The sequence below is a fragment of the Myodes glareolus genome, chromosome 15, assembly GCF_982192425.1.
Source record: "Myodes glareolus chromosome 15, mMyoGla1.1, whole genome shotgun sequence".
Lineage (NCBI taxonomy): Eukaryota > Metazoa > Chordata > Mammalia > Rodentia > Cricetidae > Myodes > Myodes glareolus.
This window is the reverse complement of record NC_142040.1, coordinates 56798297-56821265: the sequence shown is the minus strand read 5'-3', so window position 1 is coordinate 56821265 and position 22969 is coordinate 56798297. Positions and strand designations below refer to the sequence as shown.

The window sequence follows — 22969 nt, the reverse complement described above, 5'->3', positions numbered from 1 at the left end:
TTGATTCACCATCTAGAATCAGCCCCTCGGCCTGCTAGTGTGGTATCTTCTAGATTCCTGTGATTGAGATATTAAGACATCATTTGATTGGAAGGAATTCTGAGCTGAATAAAAAAAGAGAATGTATTAGGAGCACTAGCAGGATCACGTTTTGCTTCCATAAGGGAGATTCCGCATGGTCAGCTGTTTCACACTCCTGCTATCATGCATGACTCCTTCACTATTATTAGCTTAATGCTCTTCAAATATAATCAGAAATAAATATTTCATCTCCTTGCTTCTTGTAGAGATATTTTGTCACAGCAATGAGAAAAGAAGCTACCACATTGCCTCTGATAGAAAGAAAGTGTGTGAAGTGTGTGTGTGTGTGTGCCTTTTCTTATTCATAAGCAAGGAAACATTTTAATCCATTAATTTATAAGTAGCACTACAAACTAAGACTAATCGTGGAAGGAATAAACATGAATAGAAAAAACATTACCAGATCTAAAATTACTTTTTATAGCCATATGTACAAAAAAATTGTTGAGAATTAATTGTTTTGAAGGATTGCAGTCATTGTGAAAAAATAATTCATGGTGGAGTAGGTCCCAAAATGATTTTAAAAAGAGTTACTTTGTCTTTTGGTAGTGAGGATGTAACTTAGTTGTGCCCCAGGAACATGAGGCAAGTCCTCTATAATTAAATTATGTGTCTTGATGGAGGATGTTTTGAGGATTTAATCAGAAAGTAACTAAGGGCTGGATCTATAATAATGGTTGCATTTTTCAGAATGAAATGGAACCTTCCAGAAAATATCAGAAGTTATCAATAAATATGCTTGTCTTATGATGTAAGAGGCATTAATCTAGCAGGTACTTAAATTTTGAAGATATTTTAAAAGATATTTTATAAATAACATAATTTATCATCTCTGTTATATGTAGTTAAACATCCCAATCCTAATAGAAACCTTTAATTTCATTTTCTTTCACTAATATCTTTAATGAAGTACACAAAATATTTTTTGTGCTTTATTGTTACTTTTAGGAAAACAAAGCGCACTTTAAAATAATATAATTAATTTAAAAGAAGTACTCTACAGAAATAAGCTTATGTAAGTGAGATATGCTTCAGCTCCATAATAAAGCTGAGGAAATGTGCTATGAAATATTCTTCAAAATATATCCAAAGTCAAACAATCCCATCATACTAATTTCATCATATTCACATGCTCAGGCTACTGAAATCATCATGAGGACCACTTGCAAGCCATTAACTTGTTTGGTTGTCATTAGACAACCAAAAGTAAAAATGTACTCTGTGCTTTCTGGAAATTAAATATAAATTTCTAAAACGATTTATAATTTTCTTAAGGGTTGAACCTGTGGTCGTCCCTGAGGACTGCTCTTTTAATTCTTTGTTTTGCAAGATGTTTCCATGTTGTCCAGTAGAATCCTCTTGCTGCCATCAGTTCTGCAGGTTTAACCTTACAGGCGTTCTTATAGAGTTTTAGTCTTTCATCAGAATGAAGTTCTTTTTCATAATTGTTCATCATGGAAAGCAATATATTAATATAAAATTCATCCTAAAGTTGCTTGAGAATTAAAGGCAGATTTTTATTACAGTATGTTCCCTTCAAATTTGATACCAGTGATAACAGTGATTGCATACAATACCTATTCAACAATTATTCTGGAAAAAAATGAAATCATCTGAGAAATCTCAAGATAAAGCACATAGTGACTAGCACGGTTCCATGACCATGAACTACATGAGGAAAGGTACTTACACAAAGCAGGTGATTATCTAGTTTGAAAATCTGGGTTAGCTCTTCATTGCTGTGATCTTACATATAGGGGTTCAGGGTCACAGTCGTAGCTCATCATTGCTTTGCTGTGCTCCATACACAACCGAACACACGGTGGATCATAGAGCAAGGAAAGAACGAGAACAATCTTTATTAGGTTGAATCACTGGTTATCACCAAGCCCCACATATTAACTCTTCTTCATTCTTAAATAGCCATATTAAGATGTCTCAAATTTTATGGATATTGGAAAGAAATGTTAAAATATTATTCAAGTCATAGCAACATGTTATCTGTACTGAGTGGAATGAGGTAACAAAAAGTAGGCTATGATGGTTTAACTCAGTTATCAACTCAATGAGATCTATAATCACCCAGAAGATGGTTTTTGAGCATTCCTATGGTCTTTTACGTAGTATTCATTGCTAGACTCTCATGTACCTACATCAGTTTTTAATAACACTAAATTATGTTATCTTATTATTGCTCAGAATACATGTTAGATTCCTTGTGAGTAGCAGCTTCGGTTATAACACAAACATTTCTCCCAAACTGAATAAACCCCATACTCTGTTTATATTTTAAAAGATAAATTCATAACAGTGAAATTATTCTCACCTATAACTTTTATTTGGTCTGTGAAGTCAATTTGAATCATATAAAATCTTCATAATATAATACACTTTATCTATCATTTATAATGATTAATACATATGGGGAGGAAGAGGAGGAAAGAAGAGTAGCTAGGAGAACTTGAAAAAGGATGACAAAATGGAGGAAGGACAGAAAGAGGCATCTTGTTTGAGAGAGCCATTATGGGGCTAGCAAGTAACCTGGCACAAGAGAAATTCACAGGAATCCACAAGGGTGACTCCAACTATGACCCTACGCAATTGAGGAGAGAATTTTTTTTAAGATAGTCAAATTGATGACTATTTTAAATGCCATCATAGAATCTTCATCCAGCAACTGATGTTAGCCGATGCAGAGATCCACACTGGGCTGAGATCCAAAAGTCCCGTTGAAGAGAGAAAGGAGAGATTATATGAGCAAAGGGCTCAAGACCATGATGGGAATATTCACTGAAGCAGCTTACTTGAGATAATGGGAGCTCACTGACCCCTGCCTGAACCAGTATATGACCAACTATGCCAACATAGGGCCAAACTGAATGTGGGTGACAGTTATATGGCTGGGACACACTGTTGGGCCACTGCCGGTGAGACCAGGATTTATCCCTAATGCTTGTACTGGCTTTGTGGAACCTATTCCCTTTGAAATGATACCTTGCTTAGCATAGATATAGTTTGGTGGGACTTGGTCCTGCCTCAAAGCAATTGCTAAACTTTAGTGAATTCCCATGGGAAGTCCTCTCTGGGGAGTTGATAGGGGATGGGGGAGCAGGTGGAGAAGAGGGAGTTGGAAATAGAATTAGTATGTTAAAAGAGAAAAGATGTTTTTTTTTAAAAAAAATAGTTAGCTCATTAAAGTTTTAAAAAATAAAATGTGAAAAAAATTATTTTCCTAAATTAAAACAAAACTAAGAAGAAAATCCTGACAAAATTTAAAGTTAGGGTCCACACTGAAAAGGTTTTAGCTCTCAAATTTTTTTCTTTCCAGACTCTGTATCTAGTCTATGCCTCAATGAAGCATTATTTTCAATTATGTCTACAAATTAATACAGAGTTAAGCACTCTGGAGTCAGATGCCAAGAAAGATTTATGATTTTTTTCTCACAGTTAATTCTATTTGATTCACAAAGCTGACCTTTCTTAATTTATTTCCTGATTTTCATTTTCTGAAACATTAATTTAAAAAGTTAAATCATATTTGAAGATTCATGAAAGAGGAGAAGATTGAAAATTAAAATGTAGCAACTAAAAGGTGGGGATTTTCAGCAATGTTAATTTTAGATATAGGAAACAATAGCTTAGCTTCTAAAAAGGGATGTAAAGTAACCTACAGAAAATCATTAGCACATTCTGTATTTATATGTCTAATATCCATAATATGTGAAAAACAATATAAATTATTTCAACAGTGTGAAATGATTCTCAGTGATACATATGCAAAATAAAATAGTTGCAAACCTAAGACAAAATAATAAAACTTGACCTTTAGAAAGTTTTTTTATGTAAAACACTTAGACTCCAATTTTAGTGTGTTTTCATGATCGAAACTTACACAGTGTTCAAAGTAGAATAGTTCTGTGATTCTGTTCCTCTGATATTATTGTGAAGAGGAACTTTCAAACCAACCTGTGCACTGTCACTGCCCACTGAGACTGTACACAGGACACCACGTGGCATTCTGTTTCAGCAAAAGTAAAGAGAAAATAGCCCACAGGCCATGCTAGAATGCTGAATACAATTCAAGCACTTTGTATATCCTATTTAGGAGTCCTCTTTCCACACTTCCTTTCACAAGGTTGCCATGTTGCGGTCATTCATGTTTATTTGTAATTGCTGTGCTTTTATTTATATTTTCCTTTCTTTTATATTCAGAATTTTAAGGCTATAATCGTTCCTCATTTGACTACAATGTCTATGGGAGGCAGAATCCCACCTCTGTACATGTTCGAACACTGTTGTGAAACAATTATATAATACTTAATGCAAATTTCATTTGATATTGCACAAATATTTTAAAGGGGCATGCTAAATCTCAGATTATTGCATTCCATTATATATCTTTACATTTCTTAGTTGACTTAGAGCAAGATCTTCTTTACATAAAATTAGCAGCTACTACTGAGATTTTTGAGTATTATCATCTGTAATGTCACTATAATCCAGCAATGTAAATTTGATAAGAATTATCCATGTATCTGTCTGTATCCCTCTATCTCCTTAAGCATTTTAATCTTACTTTTACTCTGCAATTCTATTAGCCAATCATTATTTGCATTTACCTCTAGTTCTGATTTGCTTTGTCATGTATTATGTATAATGCCATCTATAATCTACAACTTCATTTGGTAGTCTTCTTAAAATTCTATTACTAGAGACTAGCTCCCACTTGAGTATCTTTTATTTTGATTGTCAACTAACTTTGTCAATTCACTCTTTTGATTGCACAGTTTTACTACCATATAATATGTAAACAGCATTTTCTTTCTAATATTTAATATATTTGATATTTCCAAGAAATCCACATTTTAGTCTCCAAAGATGGACATAAATATACTTTTACTTTTGATTTATGCTAAATAAATAAACTCAGAATATTTAATAACACTTGATATTAGACTGTTTCTTCAAATGATACATGTGTTCTGCTTTTTTTCCCTTATTTATAGATTTACTGTAAATTTCTTTAAACAGAAACACTAGATTTGTGCTTAGCACATTTTGATTTCTATTGCTATTGATTCTTAAGATTGCAAATGAACACTCTCATGACAAATTTTGTTTGTTAATGAACTATCAATATACTTAAATTGGTATTATCACTTTACTTTTCATTAATTTTATTATTTTCAAATCTCCCCTTCTTCAGTCATTTTTTAGGCTTGCTTGACAAACACTTGTAATTACAAACTTACTTCTTGTGTCTATAGCTTCTAAGCAAGGTGAGTATGGTGTAACGCTTTATAACTTTTACACATCTTTTTGTGTTTGTGGACTCTCTTTGAAGAAATTGAAGACTCTGTTGGCTTTACATGGTGTTTATTTTGGATGTTTACGTTCTTTATAATAATATTCTAGATAGAAGTCTATTATATAAACCAATAGTTTCCAACACTTTCATATTTTAATTTTTAGTTTTTTCAAACCTATTCATAATTTTTGTTTACTATCAATTGTTGATTTTTATTTGTTCCTAAAGCACATATTATTGCCTTTTCTTATGAGTTTTAAGGATACACTTTAACAGTAAAATAATAAACATTTTTACCTGATAAAGTGATTTTTTATTATTACATTGTATTTAATTCTCAAACATTTTTTCTTTCTGCTAAACTATAAATTAACATACAAAGGTGGAATTTTCTATTTTTTTAAATTAAAGTTTGTGTAAAATATTTTCAAGCCTTTTTAAAGAGTGTTCTTTGTCTTTGCATTTGAAGGTTATCCTTTAGAAGTTTATGCATTAGTGACTTCTGTATCCTTTAATTCATTGTCGTATTTAATTTATTGTGTATAAAATGTGTATTAAGTATAACTGTTGATACCATTGCCTTTATAACGTACTGTCAGCTGAGCAGCTCCTTGGGTAGCTTGTGCTGAAGCTTGAATGTACAGTACAGGTAGACAACGATGTTTTGGAATACCTTAATTTCCACGTAAAGTATTTTCTCTAAAGCCCACTGTACGATTTTGAACTTGCCTTCATTTTCATTCTAGAAGAGTAGAATAATATGCCAAATATATTTGTAGTTTTGCAAAGATAGTTGGCTTGTAATATGTATTCCCAACTCTTTGGCTGTTCTGGTATAGATATCATCTGTAGGGAATGGTATAATCTCATTTAAAAATTATTGATATAATAAATAAATTATAGCATATGTCTCATCCTTTTCTCCTTCTGAATCATTCCATGTGCCACCGTCAATAAAACTATGGCCTCTTTTTGGCTATTTCAGTCTATGCCTATATATTCCTAAATATGACCAGTCAGTCCTTACTCTGCTACTTGTATCAATGGGAAACTCTTTGAATGAGCCATCCTGCAGCTCTCTTTCCCTCTAATTTTGGAGCAGAAAAAGGCAGCAGTAGGCATAATGAAGGCAGCAAATGTTCTCTACTGCTACTGCCATTGTGCCCTTTGGGTATTGATATCCTTTGGCCTCAGCAGTGTTTGGTGTCCCTGCCATCAGTGACTCACAGTCTCATGGACATCAACACACGATAGCTCTCTTCAAGTATTTTGTTTATTAGAGCCTTTGAGCTCATTTCTCTATACCAGTGAAGCTTTTTGTTCTTTTTCTCTCATTGTTTCTCTGTTTCTGCGATCTGTTTTTCCTGATCTGACCAATGTAAAACTGTTCTATTGTCTTTTCGGGAGTCAGGAAGTCTATTTTACAGCTCAGGGATCAACTCATATCTTATTAGATAATGTTTTCTGTCAGAACGGGAGTACAGATCAGGAGTATGCGTTCCAGCAACTGCTACCTCTGGTAAACTGCTCAGGACCTGGACACAGGTGGGAGATAGATTATTCAGGCATACGCAATATGGGTGGTCATGAGAACCAGTCTGTAGATGGGCTTCTAGTGGGGAGACAGGTTCACGGAGTGGACCATCAGGCGACATGCTGCTCTCATGCTCTGAGGATGAGTACTTGTGTGATAAAACTAGGCACCAGATATAATTTACAGTATTAAGAATAGGAAGAATAGGAAGAATTGGATATGCAGCCACCTCCAGGTTTACAAATAGTTTTGGTCTATTATATTTATTAATATTATAAATATCAATCAATAAAATTAAAATAACAACATTGATGATAATGATAAATAATAATAATAATATTTAAAAAATGATCATTTTGGTTGCCAAGCCACATCTATCATCCTCATCTTCATCCTCATTACTATCATCTTCATCAACACCACTGTGCTTTTTTTTTGTTGTTTTTACCAGCTCAGATATCACAATGAAAATGATGTAAGGAAAAGTGACTGGATTTTACAACCTCAGGGAGGCAGCATCCATAACCCACTGTCCAACTCTCTGACTTATCCTACGATATCTACTTGTGCATCCTATTAATGGATAGTCAAAAATATTAAACCAATACGTTTAGACAAGTCTCAGGTATCTCTTTGGACAAAATCATAGCATTGCCTTTTAAACAAAAGAATCATCAATGATTGTGGTTTAAAGAAACCACAACCTTGTCCTCTGGCTGTCACCCTGACACCTTTGGCTGTTTGAAAGGTCCTTGATGGCCTTGAGCATGTGAAAGACCAAGTCCTATGTCTGTGTTTACAAACACCTGTGCCTCACAGCAGAGACTCTTATCGAACTTATTAAAATTACAAATTTCATTTCAGAATATTTTCTTTTTATAAAATCAAATAGGATAATTTTATCTAATGAACACTCCCAAATGAATATAAACAGAGATGAATATATTTCTAAGGAAGAGTCTTACATCTCCACAAGAACAGAAATAAAATTATTAAGGCTTAGCCCCAGGTTTTTCTATAAATGATGGAAGATTTAAAAAATCGTGGTAAAAAAATTCTCAACATCAGATTAATCACAGAGATATCAGACATTATATGAAAAGTGACCAGATATCAAACAATTATTTTAAAATGTGGTAAATAATAGATTTTTTTTACATGGAATTGGGGGAGGAACTAAACAAATAAATGACTTACTGCACAAGATGAAGACCAGAGTTTGAGACAAATAATTCTTAAAAACACAAGCTTGTCAGCTGCTTAATGTACCAGTGCTCCCAAGAAAGAAAGAGATGAATGGATAAATGGGACCTCCTGAAACTGAGAAGCTTCTGTAAAGCAAAGGACACTGTCAGTAAGACAAAAAGGCTACCTTCCGACTGGGAGGAGATCTTCACCAACCCCTCATCAGACAAAGGTCTGATCTCCAAAATCTACAAAGAATTCAACAAACTAGACACTAAAACTCTAATTAACCCAATTAAAAAATGGGGTGATGATCTGAACAGAGAATTTTCAACAGAAGAACTATGAATGGCAAAAAGGCACTTAAGGTCATGCTCAACATCCTTAGCAATTAGGGAAATGCAAATCAAAACATCTTTGAGATACCATTTTACACCTGGCAGAATAGCTACACTTAAAAACACCAATGATAGCCTATGCTGGAGAATATGTGGAGTGAGGGGAACACTCATCCATTGTTGGTGGCAATGCAAACTTGTGCAGCCACTGTGGAAATCAGTGTGGTGGTTCCTCAGAAAACTGGGAGTCAACCTATCTCAGGACCCAGCAATTCCACTCTTGGGAATATACCCAAGAGATGCCCTATCATACCACAAAAGCATTTGTTCAACTATGTTCATAGCAGCACTATTTGTAATAGCCAGAACCTGGAAGCAGCCTAGGTGCCCCTCAATAGAAGAATGGTTAAAAAAGGTGTGGAACATATACACATTAGAGTTTTACTCAGCGGTAAAAAACAATGTCAACTTGAATTTTGCTTGCAAATGGATAGAAATAGAAAATGCTTTACTGAGTGAGGTAACCCAGACCCAAAAAGAGGAATATGATATGTACTCACTCATAAGTGGATTCTAGGCGTAGTTAATAGTTATAGGTCTTTGAGCCTATAATTTGTGATCCTAGAGAAGCTAAATAAGAAGGTGAACCTGAAGAAAATCATATAGTTATCCTCCTGGATATTGAAAGTAGACAAGATTGCCAGGCAAACTTGGGTGCAGGGGGTGGGGTGGAAGGAAGGGGAGATGGTTAGAAGGATGGGAGTAGGGGAGGATTGGGGAAACCTTGGGGGAATGGGATGGGGAGAAGAGAGGAAGGATGGATATGGGAGCAGGGAAGTATATATCTCAACTAAGGGAGCCATTTTAAGGTTGGCAAGAGACTTGATTCTAGAGGGGTTCCCAGGTCCAAGGAGAGATCCCCAGATTGTTCCCTGGACAGCAGAGGAGAGGGTGCCTGAACTGGCCTTGGCACATAACCATACTGACGAATATTTTGCATATCACCATAGAACCTTCATCTGGCGATGGATGGAGTTAGAGATAGAAACCCACACTGGAGCACTGGACTGAGTCCCCAAGGTCCAAATGAGGAGCAGAAGGAGGGAGAACATGAACAAGGAAGTCAGGACCATGAGGGGTGCGTTCACCCACTGATATAAGGGGACTGATCTAATGAGAGCTCACCAAGGCCTGCTGGACTGGGACTGAACGAGCTTGCCATCAAACCGAATTCTCTGAATGTGGCTGACACGGGGACTGTATGAGAAGCCATTGATAATGGCACTGGGACTTGTTTAGTCTGCATGTACTGGATTTTTTGGGATCCTAATCTGTTTGGATGCTCAGCTTCTTAAACTTGGAGGGAGGGGAGAAGAACTTGAATTTCCCACAGGGCAGGAAACCCTGACCACTCATAGGATTGGAGAGGGAGGAGGAGAGGGAGTGGGGGGAGTGGGAGGGTAGTGGGAGGAGCGGCGGAAGTGGAAATTTTTAAAAATTAATAAAAAAAAAAAGAAAGAAACAGATGACATGGCCAGAGTGGTGTGGTAGAATTGTCTGTATTCTGTCAATCATGCTTTAAATAAATGCTGATTGGACAGGCAGGAAATATAGGCAGGTAAACCAGACAAGAAGTAGAGGTGGAACAAAGAGAACAGGTGTCTTCTAGGAAGCAAGAAGCTCCCTCCACCAGTTCTGCCCAGACCACTGGAGAGGAAAGATGTAAGCTGCCATGCTGGAAAAGGTACTGAGCCATGTGGCTAACGTAGATAAGGATAAAGGGGTAACGTAAGTTATAAGAGCTAATAAGTAGCCTGACCTAATGGGCCAATCAGTTTATAACCTAATGTAGACTCCGTGTGATTTTCTTTGGACCTGGCGGGACAGAAACCCAAACAAGCCAACCCTCATGTTACACCAGAGCAGCTTGTCTTCACTGTCTGCACGGGCAAGCATCTGTGTTCAGTGACAAATCCTGCCTCAGTAAATAAAGAGGAGACTGATCTAAGAAGACAGTGTCTTCCTACCCTATACATGTTCTTCCATAATGGCAAACACGTGTGTGAACAAGTCTGCACATAAATATGCACATCACACAAAAACTCACAGACATCCACACTCACTCACACACACACACACACACAAACTTGTACACAAATAACATTACAGTGAAAAGCTGTTACAGAATTTTGATGATATTTGACTGTGACCTATACAAGTGATCCAAAAGTAGAGACATCAGAAAAAAAAATTTATGGTATATTACGGCTTACATATTAAAAATATTTAAAATCACAAAACATATTCTAACTAAATCAACTTTAATGCTGAAATTGTGACATATAGTTTATCTCGTACACAGTAGATATACATTTCTAGTGTTCTTAGAGTATGTGTGAAACTCCTTACACAACACTGATATATTGATGACCATTATTATTATTGTTTGAAAATATATTTTATGTACATGAATCTTTACATATAATCATACAGTGTGGGATGTTAAACCTGGCTAATGTGTGATGATAAGCATCTATTAATGAGCTATATCCCTACCTATTCAATATTTATTTCCATTGCTGAGACAAAATACTATAAATACATAGCGAATTCGATGAGTAAATGTTTTTATTAGCTCACAGTTTCAGAGTATACTCCTTCACTGAAGGAAATGCACAATTATAAGAGGTAAAGACAGCTGGTCATATCATAGCCATGATTAAGAACAGGGAGAAATGAATTCAGCCATGCTCATTTCCCTGCTTGCTTGGGATCTACTCTATTTCTCCTCTCTTAGACAATACAGCCTGGCAGTTGAGAGAACAGTGCAATGCACAGTGGACTGTGTCTTCCCACATTTACTACCCACATCTATATGTTAACTAATTTTTATACTTATGGAATGTATCTTTCCATTAAAAAAATTAAGTAGCGGGTTTATTGTAAAGTGTCTAGCCAAGAAAGCTGAATGTGAATGAATCACCATTTGTTTTATTTACTCTTACCTGAATTACTTCCATGCATCACAACCACTGGCTATTATGCACATAAGGTACTATCTTAGGCATTCCAGTGGAAAGTGTAACATATGGACAGACAGGTGCATGCTATTTATAAAACAGTTTGAGGGCTTAGGGAAATACCATCCAGATTTCACCTTCTTTTATTGTGTAATTTATCTTTAAAAACCTGAAATCTAGTAGAAAGGTTAATTTCTGTTGGATGATGTGTAAATCTGGTTCCCTCTTTTGTTTCTAACAGTTGTCCAAAAGCATGGGCAAGCATGAGCAACAAAATGAAATGTTTAATTTTTAAGATGAAACTGAGGTGGGTTGTATTTTATCAAACAAGAATGATTTTAGATACATGGCTCAGATATGGGAAGGTCAGAAATTTTTGTAGTTGAAATAAAATATAGGACTCAGATACAAATGCCAAGAGGTCCAGTTGGTAAAATTCTCAGAGTTTAGGTACAAATCCATACCACTTGCCTACTGGAGGAGAAAGGACAATACTTCCTGATACAAAAAGTTTACTTCCTAAAAGACTCTAGAAAACATCTGTTCATGGGAAACAACTGACCCTTGAGAATTGAAACATAACTTACATAAAAAACATATGAAATTATGATATTGAACATCACAGCAAATTTTTATACTCTAAATTAGAGATAGCAGAAGAATTTGACGTAGTCAAAAATTAAGCTGTAAGAAAGCTTCATAGAACTAGAAATATTTTATGCCTTCGTTTTCAGGCAGAGAAAAAGAGAGAGAGAGAAAAAAGAGAGAGAAACAGAGAGGCAGAGACAGAGACAAAGAGAGAGAGAGAGAGAAGGAGGAGGAGGAGGTGGAGGAGGAGAAGGAGAAGGAGAAGGAAAGGCAGAGGGACCGAAGACATAGTGCATATGTTTATTTTGGGTGATCAGATTATATTACTTCTACATCTCACAGGTGGGAAATATGAAGCACAGGATGGACAGATGGGTTATCAAATACCAAATATCAATGTCACACAGATCCAAAAAGAACAGTACCCAAAAGAAACCTCTTCAGAATTCTGTCCTACTGTGATCTACATTGTTCCTACTGTGATCTACTCTTCCTCCTAAGTGTACTATGGATTTCAGGAGCTTTTGTTCCTTTTTAAATTTTATATATTTAATAAGTATAGAGAGAATATCTATAATATACCACAATTTTCTGAGATCTTTGTTATTAGTTTTATTTTTTATCAGTTTGTGTTGGTGAGAGTGCTTAAAAAATTGAAAATTTAGTTGTTTTAGTTTCTTGGCTAAGTTTCAGTTTTTGCAGATGCATATTTATGCAAGTAGTCACCCAAATTTATACATCTGTACTTGCTAGTAATATGCAGTGCATATTCCAAAAATATGATAAAATACAAGGAAATGAAAAAAAATCTGTTCTGTTCACACCAAACATCAAAATGTTAAGTGAAAATTCTAGAACAGGGTCTTAATATAAAATTCAGTATTTGATTTATATCATCATGTCATTATTTTCCATTTCTTTAAAATACCAGTTTAGTTATATGTTCTGTTTTCCAGTGAGGACAATGAAGCTATAAAAAACTTTATGTTCATACTTATAAAATGCAAATATATTGCAAGCAGGAACAAAAATATGAATGGCTCATTTATTCTTTAATAATAGGAACAACAATATCCTCAATTTTTCTCAAACAAAAAAAAATAAAGGCTCATTTCAATTGAATACTGCGATCAATTATGTAGCAAGAACATGGTTTAGAAAAGTATAAAAATGATTGAAAATTAGTGTGTTATTATAAAAAGAAATTAAAGCCAAGAATTCTTTCAATGTATATACAAATATACATATATATATATATATATATATATGCACAAACAGAACGGTTTGCATTTCTCTAAAGAAAAGAAACACAAAACTAGATAAACAAGCAATGTCATAGCAATAAGTAAACATAAGAAGTCAACAGAAGATGTTTGATTTCTATTATGGTGCTTGTCATGATTCTAGAGATAAATATTTTTAAACCAGTGTTTTGTTATCTTAACTCTAGGGCTGAAAATTAAATCATCATAAATATTTTTTTCTGTTTTTACACAAAGAATTATGTCTGACAAACAATTTTAAACATAAATTTTAGGAGAAATAACATTATCATTATAACTTCACAAAGAAAAATGTGTTTCAACTGTTAATTATTCAAAGTTTCTGCTTATAATTTACCTTTCGAATTGCAGACTTGTTTAATTATTCATCTATATATTTGACTTTTGTTTTTTTCTTTATATTGAAGTGAATTAAAGAATGTGGAGTCATTTACTTCTACATTGTTCAACTGGCACTAAAATTTTACCACATTTTTGTGTGTTTTTTTCTATTTTGTTTCATTATGTGAATATAATAATTTTATTTCATATGCTATATCTAAAACAGCATTGGCAGATTATATGAGAATTCTATTATTAAGGCCATTTTTCTAGATTGTATTTTGTTATAATATTTATTCCTTTCTTTTAATCCCTCAAAAACACTTCCGAATCTCCTTTAAAGTATTTGGCTAATTTTTTAGTTAATTGTTATTGCAAGCATGCATGTATTTATATTTATACATATAGTCTTTTTTTTTTTAGGCATCAATAACAATAACTTTATTTTCTAACAGATAATTTTCCTATTGCTTCGGCATTTTCCTCTCAGAAAACACAAGTTTTAGAACTGGATCACTTGGCCCTTTCTCTTCTTGTCTGCTCCCAGTTCAAAATGCTTGCATCTCTTAATGGCCAGCATCCTCTTGGACCTGAAGTTGGGCTCCACGCACTCAAGCCTGAGCACAATCTTCTTTGTGGTTTTGGCCTTCTTCCGGAAAATTGGCTTTGTCTGCCCACGGCAACCACTCTGCTTCCGATCATAGCGCCGCTTCCCTTGGGCGTACAGGGAATCCTTGCCCATCTTATACTGGGTCACTTTGTGAGGCTGATGCTTGCCACATTTCTTACAGAAAGTCCTTCGGGTTTTGGGCACGTTGACCATCTTTGCAGTAGAGTGTTTACCGATGGAAACGAGAGACCCAGCGTCCGAAAGAGCCGCTTCCACCGCGCAAGCCAGACGGGAAAGGGCTATACATATATTCTTATGCATCACTTGTTGAGTTCCTATAGCGTTATTTGTATGCATGTTTTCAGGGCTGACCATTTGGCTCTGGACAACCAGTTGGTATTTATCTATTTGTCTGTCTGTCTGCTTATTTATTTATTTACTGGATAGCAAACTCTCCCTCTCACAGCTTTGCTTAATTGCCCATAATTCTTTGTGTATGGTTGGGACCTTCTGAGATTTCCCCCTTGCAGTTTGTAATGGTTTTTTTGTGTCTTTTTCAACCCAGATTCAGCCAGTCATGCTGGTTAGAATTTATGGTGCAGCTTCTTATGTCAGTAGGTAGCAAAATCATTCAGAAAATTCTGTGAAGGTTTGACCCTTACGATCTTTTGACCCTTACGATCTTTTGGCCCCTCTACTGTAATATTCTCAGGGCCTTGGATGTTGCTGTTCATGTAGATGTATCCACTGGGGCTAGATTCCACAACTCTGCATGTTGATTGGTTGTATTTTCTATATTTTACAAAGAGAAGTCCTGATGAAGGTGAAGACTATACGTGTCTGAATATAACAGCTTGTTTTTATAGATTGCTGTCAGGGAGTATGCTGGTTTAGTTCCTGGTTGTAGATGATCCTCCAATAATTATGATTTTGTTAGTTGATTTGTCAACTAGGTTTTCAGCACAAGACATAGTATCCTTTTTGTCTTAAGTTAATTTAGAGAGCAGTTGGTTACCACCAAGGAATATGTAGCACTATTGTACCCATAAAGTTAATGCCCATACTGTATTGGTTATTGATTTGGCTCATAAACATCATATTTGGGTAGTTTGGTTGTCTCTCTCCTTTGAAAGCTTTCATGGATCCTTCTGATACGGGTCATTTATGTCAGTCCTGCTCAGGGGCCTCAAGAACCTGTTTTTAAGTACATCTTTTTTGCACCCAAAGGAATTTAGCTTCTATCTCTCAGGTAGGGGAACAATGGCAGCTGTAATAGGCTATATGATCTGGGAATCTTTAACCCTGGAAAACAATCCAGAAGAAAAATTTTCATGTTCCCAAAATGTCAGTATAAGCAGTAGGGATAAATCCTGCTTCCACTGACCCTGTAGTCTGCCCCTATCATGCAACCGTCTCTCACGAAGTGACAGTTTGGTCTTATACTGGTTCCTTCTGCCTGGCCAGACATGGTGAGCTCCCATTAGCTCGTATAAACTTCTTCAGTGGGTGTCCCCATTATGATCTTGACCTTTTTGCTCATATTCTCATTCTTCCCACTGTTCAGCGGTATTTGGGAGTTCAGCCCAGTGCTCTTCTGCGCTCTGTCTCCATCAGTTGCTGCATGAAGATTTCATGGTGTCATTTAAGATATTCATCAACCTGACTACACAGTAAGACCAGTTTGGGCATCCCCTCCACTATTGCTTAGGGTCTTAGCTGGGGTCATCCTTGTGAATTCCTGGGAGTTTCTCTAGTGCCAGGTTCCATGCTATCCCCATAATGGCTTCCTCAATCAAAATATCTTTTTCCGTGCTCTCACCTCTGTCCTTCCTACAACTCGATTATCCTGTTCCCTCAAGTTCTCCTACCCCCAGGATGTTTTTTTTCTAGTTCCATTGAGGGATATCTATCTACCCACCCCCCAATTTCTGACTATTATGAAAAAACGCTGCTATGAGCATAGTTGAACAAATGTCCTAGTAGTTTGATTAAGCATCCTTAGGGTATATACTCAAGAGTGGTATTGCTCAGTTCTGAGATACGTTGATTCCCGATTTTCTGACACATCACCATACTTATATCAAGAGTGGTTGTACATGTTTGCATGCCCCACTATCAATGGAGGAGTGTTCCCTTATTCAACAGCCTCTCCAGCATAAGCTATCATTGGGGATTTTGATCTTAGTGATTCTGACTGGTGTAAGATGGTTTCTCAGAGTCATTTTGATTTGCATTTCCCTGATGGCTAAGGATGTTGAACATTTCCTTAAGTGTCTTTTCGTCATTTGAGATTCTTCTGTTGAGAATTCTCTGTTTAGTTCTGTACTCCATTTTATTATTGGGTTATTTAGAATTTTAAAGTCTAGTTTTTCGAGTTCTTTATATATTTTGGAGATCAGTCTTTGTCTCACATGGGATTGACGAAGATCTTTTTCCATTCAGTAGCCTGCCTGTTTGTCCTTTTCTTTACAGAAACTGTTCAGTTTCAGGAGGTCCCACTTTATTATTGTTGCTGTCAGTGTCTGTGCTACTGATGTCATATTTAGAAAGTGGTCTCCTCTGTCCACGCATTGGATTGCTTTCCACTTTCTCTTCAGTCAAGTTCAGTGTGGTTGGATTTATATTGAGGTCTTTAATCCATTTGGATTTGAGTTTTGTGTATAGGGATAGATATGGATCCATTTTCATTCTTCCAAATATTGATATCTAGTTATACCAGTTATGTTGAAAATGATCTCTTTTTTCCATTGTATGATTTCAGCCTCTTTGTAAAAAATCAGCTGTATATAAGTATGTGGATGAATTAATTTCTTAAATAAGATTTCCCAAGGTATAAAGAATTATGGCTAAAACAAGATCTCTAAATTAAATTTACTCTAATTTTATCTATCTATATGAATGAAGAGTCACACAAGCTTTTAAAGACATTTTAATGGTTTTACAAATAAATATATGGCTTTGTGTTATGATATTTTAGTTATTATTTTTTAATGTTCTAGCTAAGATTTCTTAAGTAAAGTTCAGATTTATTTGCTTTGTTTCTTTTGCTTTGAATAAATATCCAGACAAAAGGAGCAGATATTTTAAATTTTAGTTTTGGTTCTCAGTTTCCAGAGATACGAACATGAAGGAAGCAGGATTAAGAAGTACAAGTAGCTAGGAGCAAAGAAAAAAATGAATATGTGTGCTTAGTTATCCCCTGACATTCCCGGATACCACACAGTTTATTTCCCAAGTCCGTGGAGTGGTGAAGCAAGAGATGGTTTTGTCTTTCAGTAACAATAATATAAACACCCCAATAGCAGGGTCAGTCTTTTCACCAAAATACTTCAATGAAAGTCTTCCTAGGTGACCTAGACTGTCAAGTAGACAAAAATCACAACTGGCTAAGTGTTCAAACTAATTAATTCAAATCACTTCAAGTATGATTTTTTTAACTTCATATTGTCATAGAAGCAACATTTTGAATAAATAGATAAATTGTAGGATTTGTTTCCAAAGAAAATATTTTTGGGACTTCTACAAAATGTTCTGTATAAAGATTTGACATTGAATCAGATCATTCTTTCATTACTCTGAAAATCTCTTTGGAAGACATGATAGAAAAATGACAGTTTAGGAAACTCATAAGGTACCATTCACCATAAATTATTTTTCTCCTTAAGTGTTTATCATATATTTTGGAATAATTTTAGTGTTTCTCTCATTATTATAATACTAGGACATATGTTCATTGTCTAATATGCTATGAGTTTGTGGAAATATATTCCCTTATCATACCGACAAGAAGAACAATTTTATGAAAACTGTAATAAATAAGTGAATGAATGAAGTGAACGTCTCTAAAGTTTATTGCACTTTTTTTGAAGCAAGTGGCCATCATAAATTATTTTGATTTGGACAGTGTTTTTATAAATGATTATTATCAAATAAAACACTTAGTTTTATAAAATTAATAACATAAAGCACTTATTTTTTCTGAGCATAATTTTATAAAGTGAGATTGTGTATAAAGATAAAGTAATAATCATTGATACTTTAATTTATACTCAAGTATTCTAATCATTTCAACACATTCAGCAATTTTTTTCTCATAAGGATAGAAAAATCAGAATTTATATTATTGTTTTCAGTAGTATAAAGAATCATAGACTTTTTATTTTCTTCCTTATTATAACAGAAGAACATTGTATGTGTGTGTGTATCTGTTTTATGTCTGTGTGTCTCTGAATTATACTCAAATTTTACGTATTTATATGTGTGTGTAAAATAAATGCCATAAATTTGTAAATTACCAGATCGATATGATGCATTATATGTTTTTATATCATTTTGGTTACATAAAAACAGACATCATAAATGTATATGCTATGTATGCTATTTATAATATTAAAAAATTATGCTTATTTACACATATATGTATGAAATTTAAACTCTAGTAACCACATAAATTGATAGCATAATTTTTCTAATTATCACAACAATGGCAGTGTTTATTAAGTGCCTAAAAAGTAATTAGAAGTTAGATTCTATTTATTATTTGTGTGGCTATTGCTTTGCCTTTAATTTACTTTATGTCTTATTAGGGGACATAATTCACAATTTAGAGCAATCAATCTCAATGAATAAATAAACATTAGAAGTGTCCTTCAATATAAAAGTCACCAACTGAGAGTTTTATATCAAGGTCCACATTGTTGATTTAGCTTAAGAAGCATGATTACTTTCCCACTTGATTAAAAAAAAAGTGGCAATGGTCATTGAGAATAAGACTTCTTGCATTTTTAATTCATCCCCCTGGAACTTTTCACTTCAGCATAAATTCCAAGAAAATATTATAAATTGAATGAAACTCATTTTCAAAACACCAAACTTGTAAGTTTAGCTATTACTACATCTATCTTTTGTGGACTTTGTTCCAGGATTATAACTTCAAGAAGAAGTTGTTTCTAGGTATAGTGCATATTCCAGGGCTGCATAAGTGCTACATGAACTAAAATATACATATGTAAGGTATCATTTTAATATAACCTAGAATAATCATATCTGATTAAAGAAATGAACTTAATATTAGTAATTAATTACTTTAACAAATTTCAAAAGCATATGAATTCTGTAACATTTAATTTCTCAGTGCTCAAAACCTTCTTCAGAAGAAATATAAATTCGTTTTGCAGCATTCTTAATACTGCAACAATGACATACGAACTATTCTTTACAAATGTATTTTTATATTGTTTTTATTGAATTATCACACAATATATATTGATAATCTTCTCCCTCCTCACCTAATCCTAGATTTTCTGCACTCCATCTCTACTGAACTTTAAGCAGCCCTCCAAGCTTATATCCTATGATTCCTATGATACCTGTTGTAGACACACAGGTTAAAATTATATACTGCAGCCTGCCTGTTCTTTCTTGGTCTACCCCACTGATCAAAGGCATCTCCTCCACTCCTTGAAAACACCAAATGGTGTCACTCCTTGAAATCATTGACATTGGCTCTTACAAATCTTCCATATGTTCTTTAGAATAAACACCAAGACGTGATGACTGGTTGTGATGTACCATTAGAGCTGATCATTTAGTTTCTCTTTTTATTATTTTATTTTAAATATATCTTTATTCCTTAGTGCATGCATGTGCACCACAGTACTATAGGCACCTGTAGAAGTCACAAGAGATGTTCAATCCTCTGGCACAGGAATTCCCGACAACTGTGAGCACGTGTGTGTGTGATGAATTAAACTTAATTCCACAGCAAGAGTAGCAAATTTGCAAAATCATTGAACTCTCTCTTATGCCCTACTTATCTCCTTCTTATTCTCCGCACACTGTGGGTCTCTGTGTTCATTTTCATCTACTAAAAAATGAGGCTCTTCAGTAATTTTTGAGAAATGCACAAATTTATGGGTATAATCAAAACACATCAGGGATAATTTTAGCACTATATTTATTTAGCAGAATGTAATAAGATCTCCCCTATGGGCTATAATCTATCCATCCTCAACTGTTTATATGAGTTAAGTGCCAAACATGAATTATTTCTATGTCATGAAGTAGGATTTATATTAACTTTTGGAATGTGGCTAGTTACCCACTTACTAGCCATGTGACTGTTCTACAAGTAGGCATATCTTGCCAGGCAAGCTGCATTTTAGCTTGCAAATTTTACAGCTGGGAAAGATTGATGATAACTGTCCTCTCTGGTATGAGGCCTAGAAACATCCAACATTATGTAAACTAGCCAGTAGGAATGCAGTTTTCACGTGATACAAACTAGCCAGTAGGAATGTGATACCAGCTCAGTTACTGATCATCTTACATCCTATGGCTCTGACACGAAATAGCATCAGTCATAATTTTTAGTTACTATTGTTTTATTTTTGAGATTATGATATAATGACATTATTCCCACCTGCATTTTTGGTACTTCCAAATGCTCCCTTATATCCATCCTTGTACTCTTAAAATTCATTACCTGTAGTTGTAATACTTAGTTCTATATCTTAAGATCATCCACAATTACTGACTGCAACCTGTACTAGTAAGCAAATGAACCATTCTTTCCCTGATTTTAGTAATGTCATGGCATTTTTATGACCAAAATTTAATTAGAATAGAAATTGGTATTGAAGAAGTAAGATTGTGGGTGTGACAAACCTCACTGTTTTTGAAAAGTTTTACAAAAGACTTTAATATTCTGGGCTGGGAAAGCCAAAAAGCACGATGGGAAAATTTAGTAGGGCATTCTTGTGAACTCATGGGAGACAGTAATGTTAATAAGAACTTTCAGGACCTGCATAATAAGCTTTCAGGAGAAAATCAGGAAATATTATTCTTTCTACTCATGCCTGAGAATCAGTTGTTTAATTTCCTTCCTTATTTCCTGAAATAAAGATGGTTACTTGAAATGCTAAGGCAAATAAATCCTTTCTTCTCCAAGTTGGTTTTTGTCAGGATATTTTTACCATGATTTGATAAAAGAGAGGACATATAGGAGGACAGAGTCTACTTGCTCATGGGAAGGACTGTCAACAGTGTTTATACATCATTACTATGTTAGGTTTCCCTTTATAATTTTTTCATTTCAGATTTATTCCACTTAAATACTCGATCTTTTTACTATGCTGATCAGAACATGTCAATGAATGCCTGTGACCCTAAATTGTTTCCCAGGTCTTTTTCAGCTTTAATTGTTAAGAAACTCTTTATGCTGGGCTGGTGTAATGGTCTGAAAACAAACAAAAACTAGCAAATCATGATTCACACTTAATTTGTATATTCACCTCCTCATTTTATTTAATTTTTATTTTTCTATTCAATTATTTCCATTTCATTTCCTCCTCCCAATCCCTTCCCGCTCCCCCACACCCCTCCTTCCTCTCCTGCCCTGCTTGAGAGAGGGCAGGGAATCCTGCCCTGTGGGAAGTCCAAGGCCCTCCCCGCTACATCCAGGACTAGGGAGCTGCGCATCCATATAGACTAGGGTCCCCAAAAGCCAGAACCATGCCGTAAAAACAAGTCCCAGTATCTTTATCAATGGCTTCTCAGTCATCCCCCATTGTCAGCCACAATCAGAGAGTCCGGTTTGATCACATGCTCATTCTGACCCGGTCCAGCTAGATTTGGTGATCTCCCATAAGAACAGGCACACTGCCTCGGTGGACCAACCCCTCATGGTCCTGACTTCCTTGCTCATCTTCTCCCTCCTTCTGCCTTTCAACTGGGCCTTGGGAGCTCAGTCTATTGCTCTGATGAGGGTCTCTGTCTCTATCTCCATCCGTTGCAGGATGAAGATTCTATGGTGATATTCGTGATAATCATCAGCGTGATAGTGTGGCAAGGACAGTTCAGGGACTCTCTCCTCTGCTGTCCAAGGACCTAGCTGGGGACATCCCTGTAGACACCTGGGATCCCCTCTCGAGCCAAGTCTTTTGCCTACCCTAAAATGGATCCCTTCCTGTAAGTATCTTCTTTCTGCTCCTATATCCACCTTTCCTCCATCTCTACCCTCCCACTCCCCCAAGCTCTTGCCAGTCCTTCCCTTCTTTTTACCCTCTCCCTTTATCTCCTTGCCCCAAACTCACCACAACCCCTGCCCCCACCCCAATACTCCCAACTTTTTCCCAGCAATCTTGTTTGTTTCCAATTTCCAGGAGGATTTCTATATGTTTTTCTTTGGGTTCTCCTTGTTATTTGACTTATCTAGGCTTGTGAACTATAGGCTTCATGACCTTGGTTTATGACTAGAGTCCATAAATAAATGAGTAGATACCATATTCATCTTTTTGGGTCTGGGTTATCTCACTCCACATAGTGTTTTCTATTTCCATCCATTTGCATGCAAAATTCAAGATGTCATTGTTTTTTACCGCTGAGTAGTACCCTAATGTGTATATATTTCACACTTTCTTTATCTATTTTCCACTGAGGGGCATGTAGGTTGTTTTCAGGTTCTTGATATTACAAATAATGCTGCTATGAACATAGTTGAACAAATGTTTTATAGTATGATTGGGCATCTCTTGGGTATATTCCCAAGAATGGTATTGCTGGATCCTGAGGTAGGTTGATTCCAAATTTCCTGAGAAACCGCCACACTGATTTCCAAAGTTGTTGCACAAGTTTGCATTCCCACCAACAATGGAAGAGTGTTCCCCTTACTCCACATCCTTTCCAGCAAAGGATATCATTG

General features: G+C 35.3%; 1 protein-coding gene across 1 annotated transcript; it reads right to left on the bottom strand.

Moving 5' to 3' along the window:
* Positions 1-14107: 14107 nt before the first annotated feature.
* LOC125397721 (large ribosomal subunit protein eL42-like) lies at positions 14108-14532 on the bottom strand. The gene has a single exon (XM_048430149.3). It carries the CDS (start codon positions 14479-14481, stop codon positions 14161-14163), a length of 321 nt encoding a protein of 106 aa, XP_048286106.3. The 5' UTR covers positions 14482-14532; the 3' UTR covers positions 14108-14160.
* Between the last annotated feature and the right edge of the window lie 8437 nt (positions 14533-22969).

Bases quoted from the DNA above. Each gene is read 5' to 3' on its own strand.
- LOC125397721 (XM_048430149.3), bottom strand. From the start codon at position 14,481: ATGGTCAACGTGCCCAAAACCCGAAGGACTTTCTGTAAGAAATGTGGC.